Genomic DNA, 24201 nt, shown 5'->3' with positions numbered 1-24201 from the left:
TAAAGGATAGATTTAGATTAGGCGACAAGAGACTTTCTCCCGTAGTATTTTTTCAGGAGTATCTATTTCCGGGCGCATGCTTCTGGTGATATTCCTGGGTGACCACGGATGCCAACCTTCTGGGCTAGTAAGCTGTCTGGCTCTTGTTTAAGGATTATGGACTCTTAAATGTCTGCTCTCCTCTTTAACATCTTGGAGTTGAGAGCTATTTGCAATGCTCTGATGGCTTGGCCTCAGTCGTCCCTAACTTGGTTCTAGTCGGACAATATAACCTCAATGGTTTATATCAACCACCAGGGATCAACTAGGGGTTCCTTAGCCATGTAGGAGGTGACTTGAATTGTTCAGTGGGCGGAAGCTCACGATTGCTGTCGGGTGGACAATTGGTAATCGGACTTCTGAACAGACAGATATTTCATCCCGGGAAGTGAGCATCTCCATCCGGAGGTGTTCTCTAGCTAAACCCTCACATGGGAGGTTCCGAAGTTGGCTTCTGTAGGCGTTTCAACAGAATGCCAAGTTTCAAAGGTACGGTTCATGGTCAGGTGATCCGCAGACAGTCCTAATAGATGTTCTGGTGTTTTTATTGGATTTCAGTCTAGCATACCCGTTTCCTCTGTTTGTTCTTTTTCATTGCTCGTATTCTCTGTAGAGAGCGGTGGTGATTTTAATAGCCCCTGAGTGACCTCACAGGATCTGGTATGCAGAACTAGTGGATATATATATATATATATATATATATATATATATATATATATAGATATAATCATATAGCATACACACATTGTCATATATCACACGCGCTCTCATACAACACACGCACTCTCATACAACACATACACACTGTCATACAGCACACACACTCTCATATATATATATATATATATATATATATATATATATATATATATATAGTCATATAGCATACACACATTGTCATATATCACACGCACTCTCATATCACACGTACTCTCATACAACACACGCACTCTCATACAGCACACGCACTCTCATACAGCACACACACTCTCATACTCTCATACTCCACACACACTGTCATACAGCACACACTGTCATATAACACACACACACACTGTCATATAACACGCGCACTGTCATATAACACGCGCACTGTCATATTACACGCTCACTGTCATATAACACGCACTCTCATATAGCACACGCACTCTCATACAGCACACACGCACACTGTCATACAGCGCACACTGTCATACAGCACACACGCACACTGTCATATCACATGCACACTGTCATATCACACGCACTCTCATATCACACGCACTCTCATATCACACGCACTCTCATATCACACGCACTCTCATATCACACGCACTCATACAACACACGCACTCTCATACAACACACGCACTGTCATACAGCACACGCACTCTCATACAGCACACACGCACACTGTCATACAGCGCACACTGTCATACAGCACACACGCACACTGTCATATCACGCGCACACTGTCATATCACGCGCACTCTATCACGCGCACTCTATCACGCGCACTCTATCACGCGCACTCTATCACGCGCACTCTATCACGCGCACTCTATCACGCGCACTCTATCACGCGCACTCTATCACGCGCACTCTATCACGCGCGCTCTCATTCACGCGCACTCTATCACGCGCACTCTATCACGCGCACTCTATCACGCGCACTCTATCACGCGCACTCTCATTCACGCGCACTCTATCACGCGCACTCTATCACGCGCACTCTATCACGCGCACTCTATCACGCGCACTCTATCACGCGCACTCTATCACGCGCACTCTCATTCACGCGCACTCTATCACGCGCACTCTATCACGCGCACTCTATCACGCGCACTCTATCACGCGCACTCTATCACGCGCACTCTATCACGCGCACTCTATCACGCGCACTCTCATTCACGCGCACTCTCATTCACGCGCACTCTCATTCACGCGCACTCTCATTCACGCGCACTCTCATTCACGCGCACTCTCATTCACGCGCACTCTCATTCACGCGCACTCTCATTCACGCGCACTGTCATACAGCACACGCACTCTCATACAGCACACACGCACACTGTCATACAGCGCACACTGTCATACAGCACACACGCACACTGTCATATCACGCGCACTCTATCACGCGCACTCTATCACGCGCACTCTATCACGCGCACTCTATCACGCGCACTCTATCACGCGCACTCTATCACGCGCGCTCTCATTCACGCGCACTCTATCACGCGCACTCTATCACGCGCACTCTATCACGCGCACTCTATCACGCGCACTCTATCACGCGCACTCTATCACGCGCACTCTCATTCACGCGCACTCTCATTTACGCGCACTCTATCACGCACACTCTATCACGCGCACTCTATCACGCGCACTCTATCACGCGCACTCTATCACGCGCACTCTATCACGCGCACTCTATCACGCGCACTCTATCACGCGCACTCTATCACGCGCACTCTCATTCACGCGCACTCTCATTCACGCGCACTCTATCACGCGCACTCTATCACGCGCACTCTATCACGCGCACTCTATCACGCGCACTCTATCACGCGCACTCTCATTCACGCGCACTCTCATTCACGCGCACTCTCATTCACGCGCACTCTCATTCACGCGCACTCTCATTCACGCGCACTCTCATTCACGCGCACTCTCATTCACGCGCACTCTCATTCACGCGCACTCTCATTCACGCGCACTCTATCACGCGCACTCTCATTCACGCGCACTCTCATTCACGCGCACTCTCATTCACGCGCACTCTCATTCACGCGCACTCTCATTCACGCGCACTCTCATTCACGCGCACTCTCATTCACGCGCACTCTCATATCACACACTCACTCTCATATCACACACTCACTCTCATATCACACACTCACTCTCATATCACACACGCACTCTCATATCATACAGCACACACTGCACACTGTCAAGTTTCAAAGGTACGGTTCATGGTCAGGTGATCCGCAGACAGTCCTAATAGATGTTCTGGTGTTTTTATTGGATTTCAGGCTTGCATACCTGTTTCCTCTGTTTGTTCTTTTTCATTGCTCGTATTCTCTGTAGAGAGCGGTGGTGATTTTATTAGCCCCTGAGTGACCTCACAGGATCTGGTATGCAGAACTAGTGGAAATATATATATATATATATATATATATATATATATATATATATATTGTCATATAGCATACACACATTGTCATATAACACACACAATGTCATATTGCACGCACTCTGATATCGCACGCACTCTCATATTGCACGCACTCTCATACAACACACGCACTCTCATACAACACACGCACTCTCATACAGCACACACTGTCATACAGCACACATGCACACTCATACAGCACACATGCACACTCATACAGCACACATGCACACTGTCATACAGCACACACGCACACTGTCATATAACACGCGCACTGTCATATAACACGCCCACTGTCATATAACACGCCCACTGTCATATAACACGCCCACTGTCATATAACACGCGCACTGTCATATAACACGCCCACTGTCATATAACACGCCCACTGTCATATAACACGCCCACTGTCATATAACACGTGCACTGTCATATAACACGCGCACTGTCATATAACACGCGCACTGTCATATAACACACGCACTGTCATATAACACGCACTCTCATACAGCACATGCACTCATACAGCACACACACTGTCATACAGCACGCACACTGTCATACAACACACGCACTCTCATATCACACACACTCTCATATCACACGCACTCTCATATCACACGCACCATATCACACGCAATCTCATATCACACACACTCATATCACACGCGCACTCATATCACACGCGCACTCATATCACACGCACTCTCATATCACACGCACTCATATCACACGCACTCTCATACAACACACACACTTATACAGTACACGCACTCTCATACAGCACACACTGCACACTCTCATACAGCACACACTGCACACTCTCATACAGCACACACTGCACACTCTCATACAGCACACACTGCACACTCTCATACAGCACACACTGCACACTGTCATACAGCACACACACACACTGTCATATAACACACGCACACTGTCATATAACACACACACTGTCATATAACACACACACTGTCATATAACACACGCACACTGTCATATAACACACGCACACTGTCATATAACACACGCACACTGTCATACAACACACACGCACTCTATCACACGCACTCTATCACACGCACTCTATCACACGCACTCTATCACACGCACTCTATCACACGCACTCTCATATCACACACACTCATATCACACGCACTCTCATACAACACACGCACCCTCATACAACACACGCACCTTCATACAACACACACACTCTCATACAGCACACACACTCTTACAGCACACACGCACACTGTCAAGTTTCAAAGGTACGGTTCATGGTCAGGTGATCCGCAGACAGTCCTAATAGATGTTCTGGTGTTTTTATTGGATTTCAGGCTTGCATTCCTGTTTCCTCTGTTTGTTCTTTTTCATTGCTCGTATTCTCTGTAGAGAGCGGTGGTGATTTTATTAGCCCCTGAGTGACCTCACAGGATCTGGTATGCAGAACTAGTGGAAATATATATATATATATATATATATATATATATATATATATTGTCATATAGCATACACACAATGTCATATCGCACGCACTCTCATATCACACACACACTGTCATATAGCATACACACATTGTCATATAACACACACACTGTCATATAACACACACACTGTCATAAAACACACACATTGTCATATAACACACACACACTCTCATATCACACACACTCTCATATCACACACACTCTCATATCACACACACTCTCATATCACACACACTCTCATATTACAAACACTCTCATATTACACACACTCTCATATTACACACACTCTCATATTACACACACTCTCATATCACACACACTCTCATATCACACACACTCTCATATCACACACACTCTCATATTACAAACACTCTCATATTACACACACTCTCATATTACACACACTCTCATATCACACACACTCTCTCATACAACACACTGTCATATAACACACACACTCTCTCATACAACACACTGTCATATAACACACACACACACTGTCATATAACACACACATTGTCATAAAACAGAGAAAGTGTGTTTTTTCCATTTTTTTCTCATATTTTATAATTTTTTTTATAATAAATTATAAGATATGATGAAAATAATGGTATCTTTGGAAAGTCCATTTAATGGCGAGAAAAACGGTATATAATATGTGTGGGTACAGTAAATGAGTAAGAGGAAAATTACAGCTAAACACAAACACCGCAAAAATGTAAAAATAGCCTTGGTCCCAAACGGACAGAAAATGAAAAAGTGCTGTGGTCATTAAGGGGTTAACTAACTTTGATTATCTTTATGGGATCACAAATATATAGTTACACAACACACACAGTCACACACAGTCAAACAATACCAAAAAAAACACACATCATAAAAAGAGTGAATCATGGTGAAGAAGGGTGACACTGACACATGAGGTGTGTGCAGTTGTGTGTTGTTTCTTTTGTATTGTTTGTGTGTCTGTGACAGTGAGTGACGTGGTCGGTCGTGTAGTACTAGTATATTTTGTGATCCAACAAAGATTTACTCAAGGTTTTAAGCTTCATTTTTCAAAAAGCTATAAGCTATAACATTAACAAATATAAAATAACTTAATAACAATACTGCACTGAGCATTGCAGTGGGGCACACACTCACACAGCACTTTCTGGATGTGCCAAAAAACATTAAATATTATAAACCTGAATGACTACTCAGAATTATGGAATATGTAGGTTTTCTGTAAGAACACTAGTTGATCCACATGCTCTGGTTTGAGGGTGCTTCTTTTTGCCATTACCACATCTCCTGCAGTGGAGAAAACCCGCTCTGCAGACACGCTTGTACCTGGGATACACAAGTATCGCTTTGACAAATGAGAGAGGAGGGGAATATGACCTCATGTACATGCCACCAGTTCAAAGGGTCTTCAGTGAGAGGCAGAGATGGGGCTTTACAATATTTCTCTATTTCCTCTTCAGCCTTGGCATAGGGGGTCTTGGGTTCTATTGTACCTTCAGTGTCAGTGAAAGACTGTCCCAGCAAAGTCATGAGCAGCGATGTGGACTTTCTTTTGGGAGGAGAAGGGTTATCCTCCTCGATGGGTGATTCTTCTTCCAGAGTTTCTTTTCCCTCAGGCAGTGGCACTTCATCCACGTTTGTCCTCCTAGATGTAACTGTACTAGTACACTCAATCTGTGTTTGAACAAAAGAATAGAAAAAATAGCATTCATTATTACCTCTAGCAGCCAGCTAATGCTATGTGTGCTCAGACAGTAATGCATAAATAAGTGCATGCAACAGCTCACATCTATTAGGACTCGGGAGTGGACGGAGGAGGAAAGTTGACTGTGGCGTTTTCGAACTGTCTTATATAAATAAACCTTGTACTCATTAAACTAGCTACTAAGCAAACTACTGCTAGCTAAGCCTATTTTGTTATGGATGATATGTTTTATGTTTGTTTTCAATTTATACATTTTTCACGAAACATGATGCAATTAAAATTACCTCCAAGGATGCAGCCTCCTCAGTCACTCCTCTGTATATCTCCAATCTTTCCTCCTCTGTGAGAATAAAGGCAGTCCCTTAAAACGAGGATCCAGGGCAGAGGCTGTATAAAGTATCTTCTTCTCTGCCTCACTGCTGTACCTCTTCAGGAGATCTGTTTTGATGGCATTCTTGATCTCATGGATCATGGGTGTGTCTCCCATGGTGTCTGTCATGTTCTGGAGCAGTTGTGCATTTAGAGGGGCAATGAGAGACACAGTTGGATTGCGCTCTTCTGTCATCAGTGTGGTTGCATCTTTCATTGGCTTTAATGCACTCACAGCACCCTCTGCATTTGACGCATCTGTTTCGTTGAGAGTGCAGAGATCTGACTCACTTTTTCTGACTTCTGGAGACAACAATGTGGCACAGATTGCAGGTTGCTGTTCTAAGAACCTCTCGACCATGTCATATGAGCTGTTCCACCTTGTTGTCACATCAGTTATCAGCTTATGATTCTTCAGGCCAAGACATTTCTGTTTTTCTTTCAGACAGTGGTTTGCTGTAGTGCTGCGGTGAAAAAATGTTGATATTCGTCGCACTCTGCCTAAAAGCCTGAAGAGCGAGGCCACTTTCAGCGCCTGCTGGTAATGCGAGATTCAGTGTATGGGCATTTTACATGAGGGAATTTTCCAACTTGAGCAGCAACAATCGTGTTCAACGCATTGTCGGTCACAAGCACTACAGATTTATCGGACAGCTGCCATTCTTCCACGACATGAGACAGTAGCTCCGCCAGATGAGAACCCGTGTGAGACTCATAAACTGCTCTCGTTTGCAGCACATGCGACAAGATCTGCCAGTCCTTGCTAACGTAATGTGCAGTTACTGTAACATAAGACTCCGTCGTGACTGAAGTCCATGAATCACACGTTATTGCGACTAGACTGGCTTGGCTCATTGATGCAATTACCTGAGCTTTGGTTTTGTGGTAGAGTGCAGGTATAATGTTTTCTGTAAAGTGATTGCGTGACGGGATCTTATAACGTGGCTCTAGCGTCTTCAACAGGTTGCGAAACCCAAGGTTTTCCACAACAGAGTAAGGCCTTAGGTCCTTCGCTATGAAAGTTGCCACAGCTTTGGTTATTCTCTTCCCTTTTTCAGAGTTGGGCGGCAAAGTTGACAGCATTGCATCAATTCTTGGCTGATGAGCTTCAGCTAGTCTTGTTATTTCCTTGGCAGCGGCACTGTCGGCAGGTGTTAGCATCTCAGAGTGAAAACGGCTAACGTGATTTCTCAAGTTAGTAGTATTCCCTAGGTATTTAATTTTTGTGTGACAGGCTTTACAAACCGCGTGTGTCTTGTCCAATTGGTGCTTTCCAGTATGTTCATAAAATCCAAAATGTGCCCAGATGCTTGCTTTTAAAATGCTAGGTGCATTTTTTATCTCTCTATCTTTTTTGTCTCCCTCTGTCATTTTAGCATGACATGTACATATGTGACGGATGATGTTGTTGTCAACGTCGAACTCTGTCAGTGTTAAAAAAACAAAACACTAAGTTGTCAAAATGTCAAGCCGCAAATGTAAAATCAACAAGAAAATTTAAATGTAGTACATTACATTAGTAATAGTAACTTCAACTACTTGACATTTGAAAACAAATTGCATTGCAGGGGACATCACTTACTGTAATATATTACACACTTAAAGGTGCAATGAAACCCAAACATTTTCTTTCATGATTCAGATAGAGAATACAATTTTAAATAAACAACATAACTAACTTCTATTATTTAATTTGCTTCATACTTCTCAGATATCGTTTGTTGATGAAATAGCAATGCATTGCACACATTGCAAAGTGCACGACACAAGGAGGAGGCAATGCATTTCAACAAAGGATAAGCAAATGATATAATAGGGAAAGTTGTTTAAAATTACATGCACTTTCTTGAATCACAAATTGGGTTTTATGGCCTTTAGTATGTTTAAAAATGCAGCTTTTAGCCTTGTTATAAATAAAACAGGGATTGGGTTCGGATTGGCATCTTTTAAGAGAGCACATGCATTTTCATTGCATAATTGTTGCATATATAAAATTTATTATATATAATATAAGTGTATATTATTTTCAATATTTGCAGACCAGGTATCCATGTGAAAAACATCTAGTTTGATTGTATTGTAGAGGGGCCGCAGACCATCCATGTGAAAAACATGTAGATAGATAGATAATATAGTATTTAATTATTATAATAAATTTTATATATGCAATTCAATTATGCAGCAGCCTGAGCCTAAGTCACTAGTAACATAACGTTAAGTATTGATAATTAATTGTACCCCTTATTGTGCTCTTTCTATCAGTAAGTAGGCAATGGCATTGGCAAAATGTACGACGTTTGGGTTAACTAAGCTATAAGTTATTAGTTTCTCACCATAGGTCTCCTCCTCTGTCTCCCACAAAATAAAAATGAGCCCGCCGTGTAACTGTATACCGCCATGTATACTCGGAGTCGGAATCGCCATCATCAATCTCAGGCAACAGTCCTGCTCCTACTGCGTAACTTCGGCACTTCCAGAGACCGCCCATGGAGCGCCCATGTTGCTTTATTGGGTGACGTGATGTCAAAACGCTGTACCGCACACTTTCTCTTACGTGTCCTGGAGGCGGGGTCACGTGGGTAACGTGAATCGATTCTCGCGCCTCACCGCATCGATGCAGAATCGTTTCATACCGCATTGCGATGCATCGTCAATACGATTATTTTTGACAGCCCTACCATCCAGAGGGGGCCTTCTTCCTGTGGACTTTGCCGCGCAGTTACAAACGGCGGTGTATGCGGCCCTCAGTGCATTACCTCTCTCTAACAAACGCAAGAGAAAGGTTAAACATAGCTCTCCTGACCCCAAGTCCTCTAAATATTTATCAGAGTTAGCTATTATGTCCCAGTTATCCGATGATAAGTTAACCTCTGTAGCTTCAGAGGGTGAACTTTCTGGGTCGGAGTTCTTAGTGTCTAAGCCTCCTGCTGCGGAGGAACTGTCCTTTAGATGTAAAATTGAGCACTTGCGTTTTTTATTAAAGGAGGTTCTGTCTACATTAGACGTTGCAGAGGCCACGCTGCCTGAAGAACCTATGATACCTAAATTAGACAGAGTTTATGAAGACAGGAAAGTTCCTTTGACTTTTCCTGTGCCGTTTAAGATGGCGAACATTATTAAGAACAAATAGGAAAGAATTGGTTCTTCCTTTTCCCCCTCGTCTACTTTTAAAGAGTTGTTCCCGGTCCCGGAGTCTCAACTGGATTTGTGGGGCTCCATTCCTAAGGTGGATGGTGCTATCTACGCTTGATAAACGTACTACTATACCTCTTGAGCATAGTTCTTCGTTCAGAGAGCCGATGAATAAGAAAATGGAAACCTTTCTGAGAAAAATGTTTCAACATACACAAATTTTATTTCAACCGGTGGCTGCAGTTGCCTCAGTTGCCAGAGCGGCTACCTACTGGTGCAACTCTTTGTCAGAACTCATTGAGGTGGAGTCTCCCCTCGAGAATATTCAAGACAGATTTAAAGCTCTGAAAATTGCTAATTCTTTTATCTGTGATGCGAACATGCATATTATTCGCCTAAATGCAAAGGCCTCTGGCTGTGCGGTCCTAGCCCACCGGGCGCTCTGGTTGAAGTCTTGGTCTGCGGATATGACTTCTAAGTCCAGACTCCTCTCTTCCCTTCAAGGGAAAGATTTTATTTGGTCCAGGCCTGAACTCCATTATTTCTACAGTTACCGGAGGCAAGGGTACTCTCCTACCGCAAGATAAGAACAAGTCTAAGGGACGACAATCTACTAATTTTCGTTCCTTTCGTTGTGACAAATCCCAATGACAACAATTCTCCTCCAAGCCCAAGCAACCCAAGAGTACTTGAAAGCCAGCTCAGTCCCGGAATAAATCCAAGCAGAATAAGAAGCCCACCGAAAACAAATCGGCATGACGATAAGGTCCATCCTTCCTTTAATTCAGGAAGGCCAGTTTATGACCAATATAGATCCGAAGGACGCTTACCTTCATGTTCCAATCCACAGGGAACACTTTGTTCCTGGACCAGCACTTCCAGTTCATTGCCCTTCGGTTTGGCCTAGCTACTGCTCCAAGAATCTTTACGAAGGTTCTGGGGGCTCTTCTAGCCGTTGCCAGAACTCAGGGTATTGCAGTAGCCCAACATACTTGGACGATATTCTGGTACAAGCATCATCCTTTCGTCTTGCGGAAGAATTCTCTGAGTCCCTTCTCAGTCTTCTTCGATCACATGGATGGAAGATAAACTTGGAAAAGAATTCTCTTATCCCAAGTACCAGGGTGGAATTCCTGGGTGCTCTAATAGACTTTGGCACGTCTTGCCCTCCGGACCTCCTTGAGTCCCTCTGTGGCTCAGTGTATTGAGGTGATTGGTCTTATGGTGTCCTGCATGGACATTATTCCTTTTGCCAGGTTCTGTCTCAGACCTTTACAACTGTGCATGCTGAGGCAGGGAAATGGCGATCATTCAGATCTGTCTCAACAGATTGTATTAGACTCTCTGTTGTTAGAATTACTCTCTTAGTTGCTCTGTCCAGATTATCTGTCCCGAGGGACATGCTTCTTAAGACCATCCTGGGAGATTGTGACTACAGACGCAAGCCTATCCAGATGGGGAGCTGTTTGGGATGCCAGGAAGGCACAGGGGTTGTGGACTCAGGAGGAGTCCTCCCTCCCGATCAATATTTTGGAACTACGGGCAAACTTCAAGGCCTTGAAGGCTTGGCCACTTCTAGGTTCGTCCCAGGTCCCCATTAGGGGTTAACAAAAAGTTCCTTGGCGATGAAGGAAGTATCTCAGATTCTGGAGTGGGTGGAGGCCCACAGCTGTTCGCTGTCAGCGATCCACATTCCAGGTGTGGACAACTGGGAGGCGTATTTTCTCAGCAGGCAATCCTTCCATCCAGGGGAATGGTCTCTCCATCTCAAAGTGTTTGCAGAGATATGCAGCAAGTGGGGGACGCCGGAGATGGATCTCATGGTATCCCGGCTCAATACCAAGCTACCCAGGTACGGGTCGAGGGATCCCCTAATAGATGCACTAGCAGTGCTCTGGAGGTTCAAACTCATATATCTTTTTCCTCCATTACCGCTTTTTTCCCGAGAGTGGTGGCCCGCATCAAGCAGGAGCGGGTATCGTGGCCGCGAAGGATGTGGTTCGCGGATCTAGTGAGGATGTCCTCATCTCCTCTGTGGAAGTTACCTTGTCGCAGAGACCTGCTGATACAAGGTCCATTTGTTTATCAAAATCTAGATTCTCTGAAGCTGACTGCGTGGAGATTAGTCTTAGCCAAGAGAGGTTTCTCTGAGAGTGTCATTGGATGTGGTTTGCGCCTTGAAGTTCTATCTTCAGGCTACTAAGGAGTTTAGACAATCTTCCTCTTTGTTTGTTGTTTATTCAGAGAAGCGTAAGGGGCAGAAGGCTACTTCGTCTTCCCTATCTTTTTGGTTAAGGAGTGTCATTCGCTTAGCTTACGAGACAGCGGGGCATCGTCCTCCTGAGAGGATAACGGCTCATTCCACTAGAGCAGTGGCTTCCTCTTGGGCCTTTAAGAACGAGGCCTCTATGGATCAGCTTTGTAAGGCAGCTTTTGGGAGAAAAGCTTTGCAGGCTTTGGTGCCCTCAGAATAGGGTCATCATCTTCCTTTTTGTTCCCTCCCGTTATTCATTCAGTGTCCTCTGGAGCTTGGGTATAGTTTTCCCAACAGTAAGGAATGAAACCATGGACTCTACCTATCTTAGGAAAGAAAACATAATTTATGCTTACAATAAAACGCCCAACGCTTGTTTTCTTTTATCTATGGGAGGTCCCCTATTATTTATTTTATTCTTCTGGCACCATTTATGCCCTAATGTTTCTCCTACTTTTCCTTGATCCCTCGGCAGAATGACTGGGGTAATGAGGAAGTGGGAGGGATATTTAAGACTTTGGCTGGGGTGTCTTTGCCTCCTCCTGGTGGCCAGGTGTTTCCTAACAGTAAGGAATGAACTCTCCCTATCCGTAAGGAAAGGAATTTATCTAGTAAGCATAAATTGTTTTTTATTGTTTAAAAAGATAAATAAACCTTTTATTACCCATTCCCCAGTTTTGCATAAACACAGTTATATTAATATACTTTCTTTTTTAAGACACGATGAGTCCACGGATCATCTTAATTACTAATGGGATATTCACCTCCTGGTCAGCAGGAGGAGGCAAAGAGCACCACAGCAGAGCTGTTAAATAGCTCCTCCCTTCCCTCCCATTCCAGTCATTCTCTTTGCCTACGTTAGTGTAAGAAAAGATTCTTCGATCAAGAGTTTATTATTTTTAAAGTATTGCCAGAGAGTGCTGCTTTGTTCTTGGATGTAGCTGCAGTCCATATCGGTCTCTACAGTAGAGCTTTTGGTGGCTTTAGAGCATTGGGAATTTGTGCCTCCCATAGATTTATGCTGCCCTTATCCTGGTAGCCTAAGTAAGATGACTCAGGCTTTATCTTTATCCACAGGGCTATGGGAGGGAGAGGACCTCCTAAACCTGCTGAGCAGCCCTGCTGTCAGGCAGAATTCAAGGTAAGTGCTGACTTTTTTTATTCTGGGTCAATAAATAGATCTCAGAGAAGTGGAGCACTTTATTTATTTGGGAAGAACTTCTACATGTAAAAGAAGGGACCTTCACAACAGCACCTTCTTAGCACTAAGGAGATTGATGGCTTACTTGGGGGATCACTTGGGCTGAGGGTAAATAGAACTCAGTGGGAGGTGATATTGATTCCACATTATTTTGGCTGAGCTACGATAGGAGAAGCAGTAGCCAAATTTGTCCCCAGGTTTATGCAGGCTCAGTTGGCTCCCGGTGGCGTAGTTATAACACTGATAATGGCGACCGGGAGCTCCAGGGTTGTTATGATCTTGATGGGCTAAGGAGATTGATGGCATACTTGGGGGATCACTTGAGCGGAGGGTAAACTGATCTCAGTAGGTGGTGATATGTTTACACTTTATTTCGCTGAGCTTCGATAAGTGAAGCGGTAGCCAAGTTTGTCCCCAGGATTAGGTAGGCTCAGTTAGCTCCCGGTGGCGTGGTTATAACAATGATAATGGCGACCAGGAGCTACTTGGTTGTCACACCCACGATGGGCGGAGCTTCGTGTGGCGCCAGTTTTGTTGGACTGCACGCTTTTCCTCCTCTACTGTTTCAGTATCGGGGGGAGTGTTTAACACAGTGTTGTGTTTCTTAGGATCCGGACAGCGTTAGAGCTGCGTTGCGGTCCTGTTACAACTTTTTTTACAGTATTTGTACAACGATTTCTCATCTAAAAAGAGAGGAAATTGTACAAAGTTACTGTGCTGCTAAAAAAAACGATGTTATAATATACTAGAGTTATTGTCAAGCTCAAACGGACTTCTTATTTAAAAAAAAAAAAAAAAAAAAAAGCTGTGATGTTTTATGTTAATTGCCGTTATGCACCCCAATAGCAGAAAGTTTTGGGGCTGATGAGCACCTCAGCAAGGTTTAGCTGAGGGGTAGCTATGTGCTACAGTGAATATGTACCGTTTTATTTTAATTCTAGATTTAAAAATAAAAAGTTACATTTTAAATTTTAAAGTGACAGTAAAGTTTTTTCATGTGTTAATTTTTATTAAAAAATTTCACTTTTTCTGAGTCTATTGTTTCTAAGACTCCTGCTGTTCAGGAGTTAATTGACAAATGGTCAAGCTATGCCTCAATTTCTCCTATAGTATTCCAAATTATTGCCCACATGCAGTGCTCTGCGCTTCCTTTCAACCCCACCCACAGTTACTATGCATTTCAGACATTATATGTTTTTACACAAGATAGAAAACATTACTAGAGGAATTATTTTCAATCATTTAGAATAGAAAATTAATTGATTCAGTAGATGCTATCCCGAATGGTTCTTCCCGGCTACCTGAAGGAGGAAGATACTTAGGGATTATTGGTGAGAGATTTCCAGTCTCAGATGGAATATCTTTATTTGATCCTGAGGTTGTTTTTCATTCAGTTTTTTAGCTTGATCTCCTCCATTTGTTACTTTAGGAGGTTTTAGCTACCCTGGGCGACTCCGACACTGTCGGTGTAATCTATCCTAGTGCGCATTCCCTTTTCAAAAAAAAAAACTCGGCTAAGGAGGCTGGGCAATCATTTCCTCGGGTGGAAGGAGTCGTTTCCAGCTTAGCTAGGAGTCCTACTATACCCTTAGAGGATAGTTGGGTTTTTCAAAGGTCCTATGGGCAAAAATCAGCATAGGGATGTACATCAGGGCTTATATGACAACCAGCTGTGTACTTTGCTACCGTCACTGGTGTGACGGCATATTGGTTTGATAAGATCCAGCATAGGATAAAGGCTTTTAAATTGGCTAATTACTTTCTTTCAAATTTTTCCCCTTCAAGTTATCAGACCGGGATCATAGGTTTCGACAGACAGCTCAACCTACTAAGGCATTGTGGCTGAGCTCTGTAACAACCCAAGGGTTGCAGGTTTAATCCCCGGCAAGGTCCATTAAGCCTTTCATCCTTCCGAGGTCGATAAAATGAGCAGCGCGGGTTATTAACCGCGCTTTACAAGTACCCAATACATACATCTTTATTAGGTTTCTCTGTTCCAGCTTACAGAGCCTTATGGTTAGAGCCTTGTTCTATGGATGTACGCTCTAGGTCTAAGCTTTTAGCGATTTCTTTCAAGGGAGACCTTGTTGGGATCTGTCTTGGCGGAAATGATTCTTTTGAGATTTTAAAGAATTTAAAAAAAAAATCCAAATAGCTTGTTGTTAAATCAAGGACAGCATGAAGGTCATGCCCTCGATCCGGGACCGGACCTTGTAGGGGGCGGACTTTTCGTCTTCAGGCTTGGGTTCAAGATGTTCAGGGTCCCTGAGAGATAGAAAAGAGTATCCCAGGGATACAAAGTAGAGTTCAAAAGTTTCCTCCCAGAGGTATTTGTCTGTTTTCAAGATTATTTGCAGATCAGTCAAAAGGAGAGGCGGTCTTACACTGCATAGAAGACCTCTCAGATATGGGAGTGATTGTTCCAGTTCCAATACTGGTTCAGGGTCTGGGTTTTTCTACACCAGACCACTTTTTAGATCTCAAGAGTCTAGACAAATTTCTCAATTTTTGACAACAGTGGATTTCAAGGATGCGTACTTTCATGTGCCATCTCAAGAATCGTCTCAAGTGCTAAGGTTTGTCTTTCTGGACAAACATTTCCAGTTCGTGGTTTGGCTTTTTGAACAGCTCTCAGTTTTTACAAAGGTTCTGGAGTCGCTGTGGGCGGTGCTTCGGTTACGGGGCATTGCATCGGCACCCTATCTGGGCGGCACCCTAGTCCAGGCGCCATCCTTTCAGCAGACAAGATTTCACATGGACATGTTGTTATCCTTCCCGCGATATCACAGTTGGAAGGTAAATTTGGAAAAGGTTCCTTTGTCCCATGTACAAGGGGTAACTTTCTGGGAACTATAGTAGTTTCCTTATCATTGAAGATTCTTCTAACAGACGCCAACCTTCTAGGTTGGGGAGCAGTCTGGGGCTCTCTAAGGGCTTGGGGGGTTTGGTCTCAGTCAGAGGCTGTTCTTCCTTTAAATATTCTGGAGCTGAGAGCGATCTATGATGTTCTGCTGGCCTGGCTACAGTTAGCCTCAGTCCAGTTCGTCAGGTTCCAGTCGTTTAGAATAACGTCAGTGGCTTACATCAGTCATCGGGGAGAATGAAGAGTTCCATTAGCGATGACAGAAGTATCCAAAATACTCAGTGGGTGGAGGCCATTCTTACTGCCTGTTGGCGATTTGCATCCCAGGGGTGGACAACTGGGAGGCGATTTTCCGGGTTAAGCAGACTTTTCATCTGGGGGAGTGAAAAATCCATCTGGAAGTGTTCTCTAGCTTTTTCCTCAGTTTGCTTTCTTCCTCGGGTGATTGCTCGAATCAAGGGGAAGGGGGCATCGGTAACTCTCATAGCACTGGTTAGCTTCGCAGGGTTTGGTATGCAGATCTGGTGGCCATGTCATCTCTGCCACCTTTGAGAGTTCCGTGAGGAGGGACCTTCTAATCAAGGGCCCCTCCTTCACCCAAATCTGTGTTTCTCTGAAACTGTCTGCTTGGAGATTGAGCGCTTATTATTATCCAAGCGGGGTTTTTCAGAATCAGTCTTAGAGACCATGATTCAGGCTTGTTAGCCTGTAACTAGAAAGATTTACCTTAAGATATGGTGTAAATATCTCTATTGGGGTGAATTCAAGGGCTACTCACGAAGTAGAGTTAGGATTCCTAGAATTTTGTCTTTTCTCCAAGGGGTCTGGAGAAGGGATTATCGACAAGTTCCCTAAAGGGGCAAATCTCTGCCTTATCTATGTTGTTACACAAACATCTGGCAGATGTTCCAGATGTACAATCATTTTGTCAGGCTTTGGTCAGGATCAGGCCTGTGTTCAAACCAGTTCCTCCTCCATGGAGTCTGAATTTAGTGCTTAAAGTTCTTCAAGGGGCTCCATTTGAGCCTATGTATTCCTTAGATATTAAGTTGTTATCTTGGAAAGTTTTATTTCTGGTTGATTTTTTCTTCTGCTCGCAGAGTGTCAGAGCTCTCGGCCTTGCAGTACGAGTCTTCTTACCTTATTTTTCATTCAGATAAGGTAGTTTTACGTGCTAAATCAGGATTTCCTCCTAAAGTTGTTTCTATCGGAACATTAATCAGGGGACTGGTGTTCCTTCCTTGTGTCCTAATCCTTCTTCTCAGAAGGAACAGCTTCTACTCAATTTGGACGTGGTTCATGCCTTAAGGTTTTATCTACAGGTGACTAAGGATCTGTGTCAGTCTCCTGCTTTGTTTGTGGGGGTTTTCAGGAAAACATAAGGGATAGAAGGCTATGGCTACTTCTCTTTCTTTTTGGCTGAAGAGTATCATACGTTTACATATGAGACCGCTGGACAACAGCCTCCAGAGAGATTTACGGCTCATTCCACAAGGGTTGTTGTTCCCTCATGGGCATTCAAGAATGAAGCTTCTGTGGAACAGATTTGCAAAGCTGCGACTTGGTCCTCTCTCCACGCTTTTTCAAAGTTTTAGAAATGTTATACTTTTATCAAGCAGTGATGCCTTTCGTTTAGGCTTCCTGTCTTGTCCCTCCCGTATCATCTGTGTACTCTAGCTTGGGTATTGAATCCCATTAGTAATTTAGATGATCCGTGGACTCATCGTGTCTTAAAAAAGAAAATTTATGCTTACCTGATAAATTTATTTCTCTTTTGACACGATGAGTCCACGGCCCGCCCTATTCTTTTAGACAGGTTGTGGGTTATTGTAAACTTCAGACACCTCTGCACCTTGGCTTTTCCTTTCTCTTCCTAACTTCGGTCAAATGACTGGAGTGGGAGGGAAGGGAGGAGCTATTTAACAGCTCTGCTGTGGTGCTCTTTGCCCCCTCCTGCTGACCAGGAGGTGAATATCCCATTAGTAATTAAGATGATCCGTGGACTCATTGTGTCAAAAAAAAAAAGACTCCCCCCTTATCTCAGTTCTTTTGAAAGACTTGTATTTGGGTGATCAGTGCTGACTCATAAGTAACTCTTTGGGATTGAGCACAATGTTATCTATATGGCACACATGAACTAGCGTTGTATAGATAAGAGGCGGCCTTCAAGGGCTTAGAAATTAGCATATGAGCTTACCTCATAGGTAAGAACAAAGCAAATTTGATGATTAAAGTAAATTAGACGGTTGTTTAAAATTACATGTCCTATCTGAATCATGAAAGTTTAATTTGACTTGTGTGTCCCTTTAACGATGTAACATGACAAAAGCTGACCAACAAAATAACATACTCTTCTTCCAAAAATCAAATTTCAAGATACTCTTATGTTGCATGTTTTTTTGGAGTCTTTATTTGTAAAGTTAAAACAACAACTTTCTTTTTATTTATAGGGAATGGAATATTTAGGTTCACGCCAATATGTCCATCGAGACTTGGCTGCACGAAATGTTCTAGTTGAAAATGAGCAGAGAGTGAAAATTGGAGATTTTGGTTTAACAAAAGCAATTGAAACAGACAAGGAATATTACACTGTCAAGGATGACTTGGACAGTCCTGTTTTTTGGTAACTCACGTACTTCTAAGCTTTACAATGATGGATACTTGATGATAAAAAAAACCACAATGTAAATTCTGTTTCTTAGGTATGCGCCAGAGTGTTTGCTGCATTGCAAATTTTACATTGCCTCTGATGTCTGGTCATTTGGAGTCACCTTATATGAGCTGCTGACCTACTGTAATTCAGAATATAGTCCAATGGCGGTAATATACTCCTTTATGTAATCCTGTGTAAATTACTGTGTTGCTCCTTTAGGTATATATTTGTATATGAAATAGCTGTTTCTGCTAACCGAAACCATAACCCAATGAAACTATTTTATTTCCTAACATACTGTATCTAAATGAAGTACAATGTTATGCTCTATTTTCATTAAACATCCGCATCACTTATTTAATAACTTGTATAGGACAAACAGAACGTGTTTAAAGTGAAGGTAAAGTTTTTCGTTTTTGCAGCCTGTATTCTATTCCTCATCTAATATATAGTATGATCGCAACTTTTTTTTTTTATATATATAATTGTTATAAATACACTTTATATTTACATTCCCGGCCGTTCCTAGCTCCGCCCTCCATGTATTTCCGGATAATTGCCTTTTTCTTCTGTTAAGTGTGATCAGTCCACGGGTCATCATTACTTCTGGGATATTAACTGCTCCCCTACAGGAAGTGCAAGAGGATTCACCCAGCAGAGCTGCATATAGCTCCTCCCCTCTACGTCACTCCCAGTCATTCTCTTGCACCCAGCAACTAGATAGGTCGTGTGAGAGGACTATGGTGATTATACTTAGTTTTATATCTTCAATCAAAAGTTTGTTATTTTAAAATAGCACCGGAGTGTGTTATTACCTCTCTGGCAGAGTTTGAGGAAGAATCTACCAGAGTTTTGCTATGATTTTAGCCGGAGTAGTTAAGATCATATTGCTGTTCTCGGCCATCTGAGGAGTGAGGTAAACTTCAGATCAGGGGACAGCGGGCAGATGAATCTGCATAGAGGTATGTAGCAGTTTTTATTTTCTGACAATGGAATTGATGAGAAAATCCTGCCATACCGATATAATGTCATGTATGTATACTTTACACTTCAGTATTCTGGGAGAATGGTACTTCACTAGAATTACACTGTAAGAAGGACATAAAGCTGTTTAATAACTAGAGATTATGTTTAACGTTTTTGCTGGAATGTAAAATCGTTTTCATTTGCTGAGGTACTGAGTGAATAAATGTTTGGGCACCATTTTTCCACTTGGCAGTTGCTTAAATCTGTTTTTTCTGTCAGTTTCTGTTCTCCCTCACTGCTGTGTGTGTGGGGGAGGGGCGCTTTTGCTATGCATCAAATATTTCAGTCAGCAACTCATTGTATTCCCTGCATGATCTGGTTCATCTCTACAGAGCTCAGGGGTCTTCAAAACTTATTTTGAGGGAGGTAATTTCTCTCAGCAGAGCTGTGAGAATTATAGTTTGACTGAAATAAAAACTTTTATTCTGTAATTTGTTTCCTGCTTTCAGAAATTGTTATCTTTGCTAATGGGATTAAACCTTTGCTAAAGTTGTGTTGTTTACAAGGATTGAGGCTATAACTGTTTCAATTTATTAATTTTTAACTGTCATAGATCTTCTGTGCTTCTTAAAGGCACAGTACGTTTTAATATTATTCTATTTGAATTGTATTTCCAAGTTGCAAGTTTATTTGCTAGTGTGTTAAACATGTCTGATTCAGAAGATGATACCTGTGTCATTTGTTGCAATGCCAAAGTGGAGCCCAATAGAAATTTATGTACTAACTGTATTGATGCTACTTTAAATAAAAATCAATCTGTACAAATTGAACAAATTTCACCAAACAACGAGGGGAGAGTTATGCCGACTAACTCGCCTCACGTGTCAGTACCTACATCTCCCGCTCAGAGGGAGGTGCGTGATATTGTAGCGCCGAGTACAGCTGGGCGGCCATTACAAATCACATTACAGGATATGGCTACTGTTATGACTGAGGTTTTGGCTAAATTACCAGAACTAAAAGGTAAGCGTGATCACTCTGGGGTGAGAACAGAGTGCACTGATAATATTAGGGCCATGTCAGACACTGCGTCACAGGTGGCAGAACATGAGGACGGAGAACTTCATTCTGTGGGTGACGGTTCTGATCCAAACAGACTGGATTCAGATATTTCAAATTTTAAATTTAAACTGGAAAACCTCCGTGTATTACTAGGGGAGGTGTTAGCGGCTCTGAATGATTGTAACACAGTTGCAATACCAGAGAAAATGTGTAGGTTGGATAAATATTTTGCGGTACCGACGAGTACTGAGGTTTTTCCTATACCTAAGAGACTTACTGAAATTGTTACTAAGGAGTGGGATAGACCCGGTGTGCCGTTCTCACCCCCTCCGATATTTAGAAAAATGTTTCCAATAGACGCCACCACAAGGGACTTATGGCAAACGGTCCCTAAGGTGGAGGGAGCAGTTTCTACTTTAGCTAAGCGTACCACTATCCCGGTGGAGGATAGCTGTGCTTTCTTTCATGTAATTAACAAGAGTCCATGAGCTAGTGACGTATGGGATATACATTCCTACCAGGAGGGGCAAAGTTTCCCAAACCTTAAAATGCCTATAAATACACCCCTCACCACACCCACAAATCAGTTTTACAAACTTTGCCTCCAAGGGAGGTGGTGAAGTAAGTTTGTGCTAGATTCTACGTTGATATGCGCTCCGCAGCAAGTTGGAGCCCGGTTTTCCTCTCAGCGTGCAGTGAATGTCAGAGGGATGTGAGGAGAGTATTGCCTATTGAATGCAGTGATCTCCTTCTACGGGGTCTATTTCATAGGTTCTCTGTTATCGGTCGTAGAGATTCATCTCTTACCTCCCTTTTTCAGATCGACGATATACTCTTATATTTACCATTTCCTCTACTGATTCTCGTTTCAGTACTGGTTTGGCTTTCTACAAACATGTAGATGAGTGTCCTGGGGTAAGTAAATCTTATTTTCTGTGACACTCTAAGCTATGGTTGGGCACTTTATTTATAAAGTTCTAAATATATGTATTCAAACATTTATTTGCCTTGACTCAGAATGTTCAACTTTCCTTATTTCCAGACAGTCAGTTTCATATTTGGGATTATGCTTTAATTATCATATTTTTCTTACCTCAAAAATTTGACTTTTTTCCCTGTGGGCTGTTAGGCTCGCGGGGGCTGAAAATGCTTCATTTTATTGCGTCATTCTTGGCGCGGACTTTTTTTGGCGCAAAAATTCATTTCCGTTTCCGGCGTCATACGTGTCGCCGGAAGTTGCGTCATTTTTTGACGTTATTTTGCGCCAAAAATGTCGGCGTTCCGGATGTGGCGTCATTTTTGGCGCCAAAAGCATTTAGGCGCCAAATAATGTGGGCGTCTTATTTGGCGCCAAAAAATATGGGCGTCGCTTTTGTCTCCACATTATTTCAGTCTCATTTTTCATTTGCTTCTGGTTGCTAGAAGCTTGATGTTTGGCATTTTTTTCCCATTCCTGAAACTGTCTTATAAGGAATTTGATCTATTTTGCTTTATATGTTGTTTTTTCTCTTACATATTGCAAGATGTCTCACGTTGCATCTGAGCCAGAAGATACTACAGGAAAACCTCTGCCTGCTGGATCTACCAAAGCTAAGTGTATCTGCTGTAAACTTTTGGTAGCTATTCCTCCAGCTGTTGTTTGTATTAAATGTCATGACAAACTTGTTAATGCAGATAATATTTCCTTTAGTGATGTACCATTGCCTGTTGCAGTTCCCTCAACATCTAAGGTGCAGAATGTTCCTGATAACATAAGAGATTTTGTTTCTGAATCCATAAAGAAGGCTTTGTCTGTTATTTCTCCTTCTAGTAAACGTAAAAAGTCTTTTAAATCTTCTCTCTCTACAGATGAATTTTTAAATGAACACCATCATTCTGATTCTTTGGACTCTTCTGGTTCAGAGGATTCTGTCTCAGAGATTGATGCTGATAAATCTTCATATTTATTTATTCGCTCTTTACTTAAAGAAGTACTAATTGCTTTAGAAATAGAGGATTCTAGTCCTCTTGATACTAATTCTATACGTTTGGATAAGGTTTTTAAAGCTCCTGCGGTTATTCCAGAAGTCTTTCCTGTTCCTAATGCTATTTCTGCAGTAATTGCTAAGGAATGGGATAGATTGGGTAATTCATTTACTCCTTCTAAACGTTTTAAGCAATTATATCCTGTTCCGCCTGACAGATTAGAATTTTGGGACAAAATCCCTAAAGTTGATGGGGCTATTTCTACCCTTGCTAAACGTACTACCATTCCTACATCAGATGGTACCTCGTTTAAGGATCCTTTAGATAGAAAAATTGAATCTTTTCTAAGAAAAGCTTATCTATGTTCAGGTAATCTTCTTAGACCTGCTATATCATTGGCTGATGTTGCTGCAGCTTCAACTTTTTGGTTGGAAACTCTAGCGCAACAAGTAACAAATCGTGATTCTCATGATATTATTATTCTTCTCCAGCATGCTAATAATTTCATCTGTGATGCCATTTTTGATATTATTAGAGTTGATGTTAGATTTATGTCTCTGGCTATCTTAGCCAGAAGAGCTTTATGGCTTAAGACTTGGAATGCTGATATGGCTTCTAAATCAACTCTACTTTCCATTTCTTTCCAGGGAAACAAATTATTTGGTTCTCAGTTGGATTCTATTATTTCAACTGTTACTGGTGGGAAAGGAACTTTTTTACCACAGGATAAAAAGTCTAAAGGTAAAAACAGGGCTAACAATCGTTTTCGTTCCTTTCGTTTCAACAAAGAACAAAAGCCTGATCCTTCGTCCTCAGGAGCAGTTTCAGTTTGGAAACCATCTCCAGTCTGGAATAAATCCAAGCCTGCTAGAAAGGCAAAGCCTGCTTCTAAGTTCACATGAAGGTACGGCCCTCATTCCAGTTCAGCTGGTAGGGGGCAGGTTACGTTTTTTCAAAGAAATTTGGATCAATTCTGTTCACAATCTTTGGATTCAGAACATTGTTTCAGAAGGGTACAGAATTGGTTTCAAGATGAGACCTCCTGCAAAGAGATTTTTTCTTTCCCATGTCCCAGTAAAACCAGTGAAAGCTCAAGCATTTCTGAATTGTGTTTCAGATCTAGAGTTGGCTGGAGTAATTATGCCAGTTCCAGTTCCGGAACAGGGGATGGGGTTTTATTCAAATCTCTTCATTGTACCAAAGAAGGAGAATTCCTTCAGACCAGTTCTGGATCTAAAATTATTGAATCGTTATGTAAGGATACCAACGTTCAAGATGGTAACTGTAAGGACTATATTGCCTTTTGTTCAGCAAGGGAATTATATGTCCACAATAGATT

The 24201-nt window shown here is 42.4% G+C and overlaps 1 protein-coding gene across 1 annotated transcript in view; it reads left to right on the top strand.

The window, feature by feature from the left end:
• Nucleotides 1-24201, top strand: part of JAK1 (Janus kinase 1) — a 459211-nt gene that overhangs the window by 362777 nt on the left and 72233 nt on the right. Inside the window, exons 20-21 of the mRNA XM_053693677.1 lie at nt 18667-18839; nt 18919-19036. Of these exons, the coding sequence (XP_053549652.1) occupies nt 18667-18839; nt 18919-19036 (291 nt within the window). The remainder of the gene's footprint in view (nt 1-18666; nt 18840-18918; nt 19037-24201) is intronic.

Source organism: Bombina bombina, chromosome 10, assembly GCF_027579735.1.
Source record: "Bombina bombina isolate aBomBom1 chromosome 10, aBomBom1.pri, whole genome shotgun sequence".
NCBI lineage: Eukaryota > Metazoa > Chordata > Amphibia > Anura > Bombinatoridae > Bombina > Bombina bombina.
Note: the sequence above shows the minus strand (reverse complement) of the source record. Positions and strands in the feature narration are given on the sequence as shown.